Genomic DNA, 12,859 nt, shown 5'->3' with positions numbered 1-12,859 from the left:
TCCACAACCAGGAAAATTCAAATAAAAAGAAGACGAAGGCGAGACAATGGTCGCTTAGTTTTTTTGGTCATCGCTCGAAGAACGTAAGTCGCTTAATATTAATATGCAATATATATGTGATTCATATTTTAACGTTGAAAAATTACAGCGAAAGGAAGATGGGAGTATGGGCTCGGCTTTAGCGATATGGTCAGAAAAACACCATGACGCTAAGGGATCGTGGACGATGGACTTCACGAAGTCGCGATTTGTAAGTTATTTCTTTTATTTACTATATTTAATTACTTAAATTATTCTTATATGATAAGTTTTTGTGGTTTTTTTTCTGAAGGATTAAGTCACCGTAGATATTTTGCGACAAGCGGAGGAGCAAAACACTGTGATCTCCTAAGAAGATGCAGAGATGTACGCGATGCGCGAAGTTTTGGGAGTACGCAGAGACTGGGAAGTCGAGATAGGGCCTTCGATCCCAAGGTCATCGCTGGGTGTGGCCCAAACGCTAGATAAAGGCTCGTCAAGTTCGTCATCTCAGACCAATCCATTGGTTAGCGAGATGCGAGCTCAGATAGATGCCCAACAAGCCGAGCTGTAGGAGATGCGGCAACAGATCGCCTTCCTCACCCAGATGCACAACCAGCCTCCCACGACTCCCCAACCTCCGCCTGCACCGCAACCAGGTGGCACAGATGAGCAGATGCTAGGTTCTACGCCGAGTTCTACGCCTGTTTCTATGGATTTCTTGCGAAACCGTCCTTACGGAAGCGGCGGAATGAGCGGCAGCACGTCAGGCAGCGGCGGACGAGGACGAGAAAGCGGTTCCCGAAGTTCTGTCAACTTATTCGGTAGATGGAATTCTACTCGATAAGTTGTATAGGAAAAAAATTAGCAATTAACTTTTTCGTTTTTATTAGACTGGATTTGTATTTTTAATTAAGAATTCTATTTTCATAATATTATTTCTAATTTAGAATTTTGTTAATTAATTTTTATTTAATTATAGATTAATTTTCTAATATATAAATTTGTAATTTTTTTAATTAAAATAACATATTCGGTGCGATATGTCGCACCGAATATAATGGCGTGAAGATTATTCGGTGCGACATGTCGCACCCGATATGAAATCACCCGCCAATTTCAAGAATTTTGGCAGGAAAATAGATTGGGCATTAGGTGCGACATGTCGTATCGGATAGTTTCGCACCTAATATGGATACCTTTAGGTGCGACATGTCACACCTAATACATTTAGCGACGGACTTTTAGGTGCGATTTTGTCGTACCGAAAGTCGCACCTAATAAACTATTAGGTGCGACTATGGAGGCATTCGGTGCGATAATCGTCACACCGGAAGCTTCAATTTGTTCTAGTGTACGAGATTAAAAACCTTTATCAATATTTGTGAACTAGATTTTAAAAAATATTAGTAAGCCAGATAATTTATTCCCCAAGTAGTAGCGCAAATTATTGAATTGAATTTATCCCTTTATTTATTATAATAAAAAAATCAAAAGTTGTAGAGAAACAAAATACCTTTATTTTAGCACGCAAATAATTTGCCTACATATTCAGAAAATAATGCAAATCAAATAATTCCCTTGCCGACATTATTACATGCCATATCCCCTTTCAAACGCGGGCCCAAAATAAAGTCAAAGCATCCACGTGTACTTCCGGAAACGACGCCTAAATCAGATCCGAATCCACGATTTATTTTGGTAGAAACTCATCGTCCCCGATCATTTCAATTTCATATCAGAAATCAAATCGAGAAAAAAATGCCGTACTATTCTCAGAGCGATGAGGCCGTGGACGACTACGACGAGTACGATCCGACGCCGTTCAGCGGAGGGTACGACATCCACCTGACTTACGGCCGTCCGATCCCCCACTCCGACGAGACTTGCTACCCTCCCAACGCCGACGACTTCGACTACGACCGTCCCGTCTTCTCCTCCTGCTGCGAGCCCATTGCCTACAACGACTCCGCCCGCGACAACGAGTACAGCAGCTACTCTCGCCGCAAACCCCGTCCCGCTCCGGCGAGCTTCAATCCCGGCCCGCAGTACGGCGGAGGGAGACCCAGCTATGGTGGCGAGGAGGAGGCTCCGCCGCCGCCACCGCCGAGGAGGGATGGTTACGGTGGAGAGGAGGAAGGAGGTTATCGGAAGCCTAGCTATGGCAGATCTGAGGAAGAGGAGAGCTATCCGAAGCCTAGCTATGGAAGGTCTGAGGGGGAGGAAGGCTATCGGAAGCCGAGTTATGGAAGATCTGAGGAAGAGGAAGGCTATCGGAAGCCGAGTTATGGAAGATCTGAGGAAGAGGAAGGCTATCGGAAGCCGAGTTATGGAAGATCTGAGGAAGAGGAGGGTTACAGGAAGCCTAGCTATGGCAGATCTGAGGAAGAGGAGGGTTACAGGAAGCCAAGCTATGGAAGATCTGAGGAGGAAGAGAGCTATCAGAAGCCTAGCTATGGAAGATCCGGGGAAGAAGAAAGCTATCAGAAGCCTAGCTATGGCAGATCTGAGGAGGATGAAGGGTGCAGGAAGCCAAGTTGTGGTGGATCGAACGAGGAAGAGAGCTACAGGAAGCCTAGCTATGGCAGATCTGAGGAGGATGAAGGGTACAGGAAGCCAAGTTATGGTAGATCGGAGGAGGAAGAGAGCTACAGAAAGCCTAGCTATGGCCGTTCTGAGGAGGAAGAAGGAAGCTACAGGAAGCCGAGCTTTGGCCGATCTGAGGAGGAAGAAGGAAGCTACCGGAAGCCAAGCTATGAGAGGCGCAGCGACGATGAAGATGAACGTCCCAAGTACGGCGATCGTGAAGCTGAGGGATATGGTCGCAAGAAACACGTGAGTGCTTTCAGTTTTTGAATCTTTTGTGGATTGTTTATTTGAACTTTTAGGTTGCCAAACATGATTTATTTACTTGTTTCTTAAGCAACCGAGATCGATCTAATCAATGTTCGATAGTGATGAACGATGAACTATAGGAGAGGCAAATATTTATCCTAATTCCGCATAAATGCCTACATACAGCCTCAGAACAAAGTTTAACAGTGAATACTTACAAGATACTCGTTCAACACAATTTCTATATGTTTCACTTCATCCAAACCTAATATTGATACTGTCAAATGTATTTCACTCGTTGTTTACATCCGGGTCTCTAATTTACACAAGCAATGGATACTTGTAACTACATAGCTCATTGATTTGCAAATAACTTGTTGCCCAAGCAACTTAGGATGTGATCCGATAAATCTGCGGTTGGCAATTCCGAGCCTTTTGTTAGACATAAAACCAACACTCCCCTTCATTGCATTGCCTTGAAGTAAATGAAATCGTCTTGCAACACTTTATACATGGAATCATGAATTGTATGTGATCAAATTGTGAATGTTTTTTTTTTATTTTTTTTTTATAACCCATTTTGTTTGTTGTTTCTTCCTAGTGATTAAGTATGTTGTTGTTCTTGAATGATATGCAGAGTGACGATGGCTCTGATGATGACGATGAGAAGAAGAAGCACCGCCACCACCACCACCACAACCGTCGCCACCACGAGAGCTCCGACGACTAGTCATCCGAACCCAATTACTAAATAAGGAGATCAAGGCATGTGTGTCGCTTTGGTCTTGTGTGCGCTTGGTTTGGTTTTTCTTTGGTTTCGTGAAACTTTGAAGCTTTTTCATGTTTGAATGATTCTTGCTTTTCATGCTTTTTAAAATAAATCCAGACTTTGGATTGGTGTGCTCTATGATACTATCGTCCTTTTGAATTACAGAAACAAAGAATGCTTGATACTTTTGTGTAGCTATTGTTGAGAAGAACACAATGCTTGATACTTTCGTGTAGCTATAGTTGAGAAGAACACAACATACTCGAGCCTATTTTTCTATTGAAGCTCTGCCAAAATATAGCTGATAGTCTTTTTCATGATATAAAAATAACCTTTGAAGATATGTTTATAGATGAAGTACAATTGGATCGTAGAGGTGTTAGAGTTGAATCTTGATGTTCTCCTCTATGCACTTGCTCGCCTCTATCTCAGAAGTCGGAGGCAGAAGAGAATATTATGGATCAACACTGTTTTTGTGGGTACCATGGCTCTGTGAAGATGAGAACATCTATTAGCTTTTTTCTTTTATGCTAATTAAGTAGACCAAACCCTTCCGTTGGTCTCTTTGATTCTCGGATCAAATTGGATCATGCGAGGTCACGTATTGTGAATCATGATCTTGGGATGGCCACATTAATTCCGTCAAAACCTTCATGCATTCCATGAATTTTATGTCAATATAAGATCCAGTACTTGCAGTCAATTCGGAACTAACAAAAATATCCATCCAATTACCTTTTTTTTCATCCTCGGTTGCTTGATTTGGGTGATATCTCGACTATCACTTTGTGAGGTGACTTTGCGAGAGAGTGATAATTCAATCTTTGAAATACCAAAATCCTTTCCTCTTTTTTGAAATTCTTTTCACCACCGAATTCTTTCATCACTACACCTCGTTTTCTTGCTTTCGTCGTATCGCTCCTCGAGCGCGAAGAAATTCTTCTCGTCACTTCGTCCCCGTGCAATGTTTACAATAAAGAGCAATAATGGAACTTCTACCAAAAAGAAGTGAACGTATACATTTTCTTTTCCCTATACGGAATGTCTGTCTTACAATTAAAAAGTATTGGTTGTTGCAACTTTCCACCAAATTTAGCTTAATTAAAAATCAACATACATCCATTAAAAAAAAAAAAAAAAAAAAATCAGCCTACCTTATCACTAGAAGTTAGAAGGGTCCTTATCAGACGGTCATCATGGCTCTCTTTTAATCATGCATGTGGCTCGATCGAAGGGTTGCAACGTGCAAATAGACTTTTTGCCGATCAATGAGAAAAAAAAAATACCTTCAAATATTAATATAGCTAAACTAATGTTAAGCACCGACGGAAAAAGTAGAAGAAACCATTATAACCTATATTTATTCTCCACGACCAGCCAAATTTAAAAAAACCTTAGAACCTTATAAATTCTAGAGATACTCATGCTCAAGGATATAAATTATCTCATCCGAGCAGCATTCGGAGCTCTTCGCATTCATCTTCAATAGGTAAAATTTGTTTTCATTAGATTTCTCAATTGTAATGTCTATTTCAAGTTGATCGATTAGTTATTAGAGTCCATTTTACTTAAATGATTTTGTTACTCATATAAATCGTGCTGGCCGAGAAAGCTGCTCGGTATTCTAAGAATAAAGATATCAAGCACCGAGTTCGAGTAAATAGGTCTGAGAACTCTTGAAGGTTAAGGAACGACCCGTTCATAAGTCAAGAACGAACCTTATCAATCAGAACTTCGAAGAGAACATAAAATGATAGGTCAAGGACTAGTCAAAATCAAATGAACGTGTGTAAAACCAAAGCAAAATGCACACCTCGACGGTTAAGGTCGAACGCACGAGGAATAACCATCCACTACATGAGTAGCAGGAGCGGTTACTAAGAAATAGTCTAGGACGTGGGATTGATCACCCCACGACCTTCGGCATCACGCCCGCAGACACAGCATGTACTAGTACCCAAAGCACCTATAAATAGAGGAGAAGAAGACAGAACGGGGACAATTCATTTCTTACACACACAAGCACAAGTCATAATCCACACCTATCGCTCATCACTCTCATTTGTGTCCTTACTTCAAATAGATTAGTCTGTATTTAGAGAAAGTCTTACCTAAACACTTGGAGTTCTCGGGACTGCGTTCTCGGTACATTATGTATTTCGTGAGATATTGTTGTACTAATTTTTCAGGTCAACAGTTTGGCGCTAGAAGGAGGGGGTAGCGTTGAAGATCAATGTCTAGCTCAGTAAACCCGGATGACAATGTCACTGGTCACGATCACAAGATCGAGCACCACAATCGCACATTGCCTCTCACAACAAAGGAACTCGCCGAGATCCCCATGAGCTTGGCTTTGCCGCGCAGTTCAAGGAAATGCAAGAGCGTCTCCTAGTTCTTAAAGAGTGCTACAATGAACTAAGGGTAAAATTCCAAGCGAAGAAGATCACACTGCGAAGTACAATGGTGATTCCAGATGAGGAACCCTCACACCGATTTGGGAAAGAACCCATGGAGCATGAGCCGCGGGCTAAGAAGTCCCGAAAGCACGCCAAGGATCGGTACGAGAGGAAAAAAGAAGTCACGGACACGGAAGGGTACCAAGCCAGTCAAGAAAAGATTCTTGATCGGTACCAACCCTCAACCGAGAAAAGCCATTCGCAGACGGTGAGAGATCATGAAGGAGATTCGGAGACTGGAGACAGTGCGAGCACCAATGAGACCAAGTTCAAAATATTGGAGCATCGCATTGAAGAAGTGGCATTGGGACAGAAGGAGCCAACTACAAAGATAGGGGTAGGTGTCTCCCCATTTACGGCACGAGTGTTAGAACACCCATTTCCAGATCGCTTCAGGATGCTGAGCATCCCGATGTACAATGGGACCGACCCAGGAGATCACCTTGACCCCTTTTCATCATGGATGCTCTTACAGGAAGCAGGTCATGAGGTGATGTGTCGAGCCTTCTCTATCACCCTTGCGGACTCAGCCTTTTAAGGTGGTACTGAATACTCAGGCTAAACTCAGTGGGTTCCTGGAAGCAATGGGCGCAAAAGTTCATAGAACAATTCGTTGGCTCATGCTCTGGGAAAGACTCCTGGCAGTCAGACAAGCCCATGATGAAACGCTGAAAAACTACATCAACTGCTATTCGGAGCAGCATTACAAGTTGACGACCTCTATGAAGACTTCATGCACTTTGGGATCACCTCAGGGATCCGAATAAAATCAGAGATTTGGTGGTCGCTTCAAAAAACAATTCCCCGGCACTATAATGATTTTATGAAGAGAGCTCAAAAGTACATCAATGTTGAGGAAGAAAGGTTGGTAGCAAGGAAGGTAGAGATTCCAAAACCTGGACGAGAAGAGCAAAGGGGAAATCAGTCTGAGGACGTACGTCCCCCAAAGAAGATCCGATCAGGAGCAGGACTACAAAAGCCGTTTTCTGCTCATGAATGCTTCAATAAAAGAAATATTCAGTCTTATTTAGGACCAAGAGGACTTCCCGAGGGCGAATTGGATCTAGAAGGATATCTCGAAAAGAGATAAAATAAAATATTGCTCGTTCCACCACGATGTCGGTCACAAGATCATAGACTGCTTCAACTTGAAAGATGCCATAAAAGCCTTAATTCATAGAGGAGCTTTGAAGAGGTTCCGAGCGGATCAGAAAGAGCACTAAGAACAGAAGAATGAAACGTACAGGGAAATCTCTCTGATCGTGGGAGGGCCGCACGTATGAGGAAACAAGAGGAGTGCCCTGAAAAACTAAGTTATAGAAGCCCATGCGGGCACTGACAAATCCTCTTCACCGCAAAGCAAAGCCCGACCAAGATCATCAAGCCCAGTTTGGAACCAATCAACTTCACAACGATCAGTAATGTTTCCTCACAACGATACTCTAGCGATCTCGGCTCTTATCGGAAACAGGAACATTCATCGAATCTTAGTCGACACCGGGAGTGTTGTCGATGTTCTCTACCCGACATTTGACATGATGGGTCTCAAGAAAGATTCATTGACCCCCTCCCTGAAAAATCTCTATGGATTCACAAACAATTCCACAAGACCAAGAGGCATCATCTCGGTCCCATTAACCTTGGGAGAAAACCCGAGAACCAAAACCACAAACACCCAATGGGTAGTGGTCCCAGGCAAATCATCCTTCAATGCAATAATCGGAAAGCCCACTCTATAAGCACTTGGAGCCATAGCCTTGGTGGAATACCTGAAGATGAAATTCCCAACCGACCAAGAGGTCGGTGAAGTGCAAGGAACCCATGCGCTTTGTGAGGAGTTGCTATGCCAACTACCTGAAGAACAACCAGGATAAGAATGCCCACAAGGTGATGACAATCGCCGTAAACTTCGACCCACGCCTGCCTCGCCGAGAAGCAATTGGCCCATGTGATGAAATCGAAGAAGTCATTCCAGATCCTGAGTAACCCCAAAAGAAGCTCAGATTCGGAAAATATCTTGAATCAGGTACTAAAAAAGATCTCATCTCTCTTTTGTAAAAAAAAGATATCTTTGCATGGTCTCAGTCGATATGGTTATAGATCCCTAAATATAAACCTATTAGACAAAAGAAAATAGCCTTAAATACCAAGAGATACACTACCATAAAATAGGATGTAGATAAGTTAATTCTGAATAGGTTGATAAAAGAAACAAAATATCCGAGCTAGGTACCTAATCTTGTCTTGGTTAAGAAGCCAAATGAGAAATGACAAACTTGTGTAGACTTCACAGATCTGTTGTCCAAAAGATAGTTTTCATATGCCAAGAATAGATCATTTGGTCGAAGCCAAAGCTGGACATGAACTCTTAAGCTTCGTGGACGCCTATTCTGGTTATAACCAGATTCCAATGTACGTACCCAAAAAATCTCAATGGATTCACATGCGATTCCATAAAGAATGCTAGAGCACATACCAAAGATTGGTTAATCGAATGTTCGCAGACTTGCTCGGAATCACAATGGAAGTGTACATTGACGACTTTCTAGTCAAAAGTCAAAAAAATAAGCGAACATGCTGAGGATCTGGGAAGATCTTTTGAAATCTTAAATCGATTCCACATGAAATTTAACCCCTTAACATGTACTTTTGGTGTCTTTGCAAGAAAATTTTTAGGATTCATCATCCATGAGCGGGGGAAAGAAGTGAATCCCGACAAGATAACTACACTGCTGGACATGACGCCACCTTGGAACATAAATGAAGTTTAGAAGCTGACAAGTTGCATTGCGGCATTGAGTCGATTCTTCTCTAGATCAACTGATTGGAGCAACAACTTCTTCGATGCTTTAAGGGGATCGAAAGAGTTTGAGTGGACCGAGCAATGCAACATGGACTTTGAGTCTCTGAAGGAGCATCTGTTGTCAATGGTGCCCACAAGAAGAGTAGTAGTATCTATGTATGTACATTTGATGTAATAAAGTCTCACGAAGACTCTTGCTTGTAATTGATTATTCATTAATAAAAAGTTGAAATGTTCATTCATTCTTCCTTGTCTGTTTGATGCTTTATGATAAAACCTTAGTCTTTAGTCCATAAACAAACTTAACACCTTACGAAGAGACAAATGTAGATTTGCATGAACAAACTCTTTGTAGTTTGCTTAAAAAAATATATTCGGAATCTAAGGGTCAAAGGACTATTGACCTCAGTATGATTGTTAGGAGAATCTATGATGTCTGGTTATGGGACATTGAGAGTTGGAGACTCTATAGTTTTTCTAGGTATCTTCCGAAGGTACTGAATTGACCAGTGCACTTCTATAGACAAGATAAGAACAAACCATTTAACCTCTTATGTCTCGAAGTCACTACGTATGAATTGCATCATGCTTACCTTAATCATGAAATGAGACATGCCATTTCACAGCTTACGTATTCTCATTTGAGAAAGTCAGAGTTCGGACTCACTATGTGATTCTGAACAGGACCTATTGGTGAAGTATTAAGTTGAAGATGTCATGAGTAACTTTGTGAAATTCTCATAGATATGGAATTCATGTACAAGATTGCTAAAATGCAATATATATCATATCATACATTCTATAGTCCCGAGGACGATAAGACTTTTGTTAGCGCGAATGCTCGTTTTCTTGAGGAGGACTTTATGAAGGATGCAAAACCTAGAAGCAAAATTGTGCTTGAAGAAAAGTTGGGTGAGGAAGCTTCTGCCTCATCTGTAAGAACTGTTCTTACCCCAACTGAAACACAACCTAACTCATTGAAATCTCGTCAAGTAGTACTTCAACGTAGTGGGAGGGCTACTCAAAAGCCCGACAGGTACATGTCCTATGGAGACTCTCTCGTAGCCGTCTTTGACATGGATGATCCTGTTTCCTATAGCCAAGCGATGGCTTGTTCTGAATCGAACCTTTGGCTTTAGGCCATGAAAGTTGACATGCACTCGATGTATGTCAACAAAGTCTAGAAACTTGTAGACCTTCCTGAAGGGATTAAACCGGTAGGGTGTAAGTGGATATACAAGAAGAAGAGGGGTCCGGATGGGAACGTCGAGACGTTCAAAGCACGACTTGTGGCTAAGGGTTATACCCAACAAGAAGGGGTTGACTATGAAGAAACCTTCTCACCAGTCGCGATGCTTAAATCCATCCGCATACTTCTATCCATAGCTGCAGCTCTCGACTATGAGATCTGGCAAATGGATGTCAATACAGCCTTCCTGAATGGCAATCTTGACGAGCGCATTTATATGGCTCAACCAGACGGTTTCGTTGAAGAAGGTCAAGAGACCAAGGTTTGTGAGTTGCTTAAGTCCATTTATGGATTAAAGCAAGCATCTAGGTCATGGAATATTAGATTCGATGAGACTGTAAAGAGCTTCAGCTTTGAGCAGTCAATAGATGAGCCGTGTGTTTACAAGTTAATGCACGAAGGTAAAGTTATGTTTCTGGTACTATATGTCGATGATATATTACTCATAGGTGATGATGTGGGTAAATTATCAGAGGTTAAGGTCTGGCTTGGAAAGCAATTCGATATGAAGGATCTAGGAGAAGCCGCGTACATTCTGGGGATCCAAATCTTGCGAGATCGGAAAAACCGGACCCTGTCGCTCTCTCAAGCATCTTATATTGATAAGGTGATGGATCGCTTCTCGATGCAAGACTCCAAGAAGGGCCAAACATCCTTTAGGCGTGGAGTCTCACTCTCTAAGGATCAGTCTTCCAAGAATGCACAAGAGATTGAGGACATTAGAAAAATTCCTTACGCCTCAGCCGTAGGAAGTCTTATGTATGCTATGCTTTGCACTAGACTTGATATCTGCTTCGCAGTGTGCGTAGTTAGCCGTTTTCAATCCAACCCTGGACCCGAGCACTGGATTGCTGTTAAGCATGTTCTCAGGTATCTTCGAAGAACTAGGAACTTGATGCTTACATAATCAGGTACTGCCTGACTATGACGGGATATACCGACTCCGATTTTCAAGCGGATAAGGATTCTAGGAAATCCACTTCGGGATCTGTGTTCATCCTAAATGGTGGACCTATTGTGTGGAGAAGTATCAAGCAATCTTCCATTGCTGACTCCACAATGGAAGCAGAATATGTGGTTGCTTTTGAAGCATCCAAAGAGGCTGTATGGCTTAGAATATTCCTCAAGTATTTGGAAGTTGTTCCAAAGGTTGACGAGCCCATGACCCTTTATTGTGATAATAGTGGGACTGTCGCTAACTCAAAGGAATCTCGAAGCCATAAGCGCTCTAAACATATTGAGAGGAAATACCATTTGATTCGAGAGATCGTGCAGCGCGGAGACGTGGAAGTTTGTCTCGTTCTTGTTTTGACTTAGCTTCTTGTTTAACTATTCCTACTCGATATGATTAGTGACAGCGATCTCATGGATCCAAATGAACAAAGCTTGAGCTAAAAACTTGGACTCAAACATTCACAAACCTTTTCCAATTTTCTAGATTAATGTCAACTGACTCCACTAAAGAGTTGACACTGAAAATCTCTCGCTTCAAATGAATTTATTTTCTACTCAAGAATTCAACCTAATTGTAATGAGTTTATCCTTTGAATATTATCTATGTTTATCCTTCATGAATATCATTAGGTATTCAGGATTTACAAAATTACCATTTTACCCTTCTAGCTGTTATTTCCTCAACTCCTTTGTCGCTTGTGAATAAGTTAGAAACAATGTATTGACGAGGAGCTAACAAGTCACATTGTTTCATCCAAAAGAGTAAAGACTCAATTTGGACACTGGCCAGTTCGTTTATTCACATTCCAAGGAACAAAGCATGAGGTGATATATATTGCATTTCAGCAATCTTGTACATGAATTCCATATCTATGAGAACTTCACAAAGTTACTCATGACATCTTCACAACTTAGTACTTCACCAATAGGTCTTGTTTAGAATCACATAGTGAGTCCGAACTCTGACTTTCTCAAATGAGAATACGCAAGCTGTGAAATAGCATGTCTCATTTCAGGATTATGGTAAGCATGATGCAATTCATACGTAGTGACTTCGAGACATAAGAGGTTAAATGGTTTGTTCTTATCTTGTCTCTAGAAGTGCACTGGTCAATTCAGTACCTTCGGAAGATACCTAGAAGAACTATAAAGTCTCCAACTCTCAATGTCCCATAACCAGACATCATAGATTCTCCTAACAATCGTACTGAGGTCAATAGTCCTTTGACCCTTAGATTGCGAATATATCGTTTTAAGCAAACTACGAAGAGTTTGTTCATGCAAATCTACATTTGTCTCTTCGTAAGGTGTTAAGTTTGTTTATGGACTAAAGACTAAGGTTTTATCATAAAGCTTCAAACAGACAAGGAAGAATGAATGAACGTTTCAACTTTTTATTAATGAATAAGCAATTACAAGCAAGAGTCTTCGTGAGACATTATTACATCAAATGTACATAAATAGTTACTACTACTCTTCTTGTGGGCATGATTGACAACAGACTCCCACTTGACTCAAAGAAGATGTGAGTAGTCTTTCATGCCTAATCCTTCTCGATGTTGGTCTAAGACCTTGTTCGCTAATGGATCTGTCAAGGTTTCCACCGTTGGAATCTTCTTTTACGAAAATTGTCAAAAAGGTAATTTTGTCTCTTTGGACATAGCATGAAATGAATGTCAATAAATTTTTTGACATGGTCATATGATGACCTAAATCACTCGTCCATGATTTGTTCATTGGGCCTTGTGGATTAATTTCATTTCAAAGAATTTTAC

At 41.4% G+C, this 12,859-nt stretch overlaps 1 protein-coding gene across 1 annotated transcript; it reads left to right on the top strand.

Annotated features, from left to right (window-relative positions):
- The first annotated feature begins 1,740 nt into the window (after positions 1-1,740).
- Positions 1,741-3,820, top strand: LOC149407790 (glycine-rich protein). Its single transcript, XM_089615436.1, has 2 exons — positions 1,741-2,853; positions 3,491-3,820. The coding sequence occupies exons 1-2, from the start codon at positions 1,780-1,782 to the stop codon at positions 3,581-3,583; spliced, it is 1,167 nt and encodes a 388-aa protein (XP_089471562.1). The 5' UTR covers positions 1,741-1,779; the 3' UTR covers positions 3,584-3,820.
- The last annotated feature ends 9,039 nt before the right edge of the window (positions 3,821-12,859 follow it).

Source organism: Urtica dioica, chromosome 1 (assembly GCF_054948205.1).
Source record: "Urtica dioica subsp. dioica isolate 48M chromosome 1, U.dioica_male_clone48M_v1_H2, whole genome shotgun sequence".
Classification (NCBI taxonomy): domain Eukaryota; kingdom Viridiplantae; phylum Streptophyta; class Magnoliopsida; order Rosales; family Urticaceae; genus Urtica; species Urtica dioica.
This window is presented reverse-complemented; position numbering and strand designations above follow the sequence as displayed.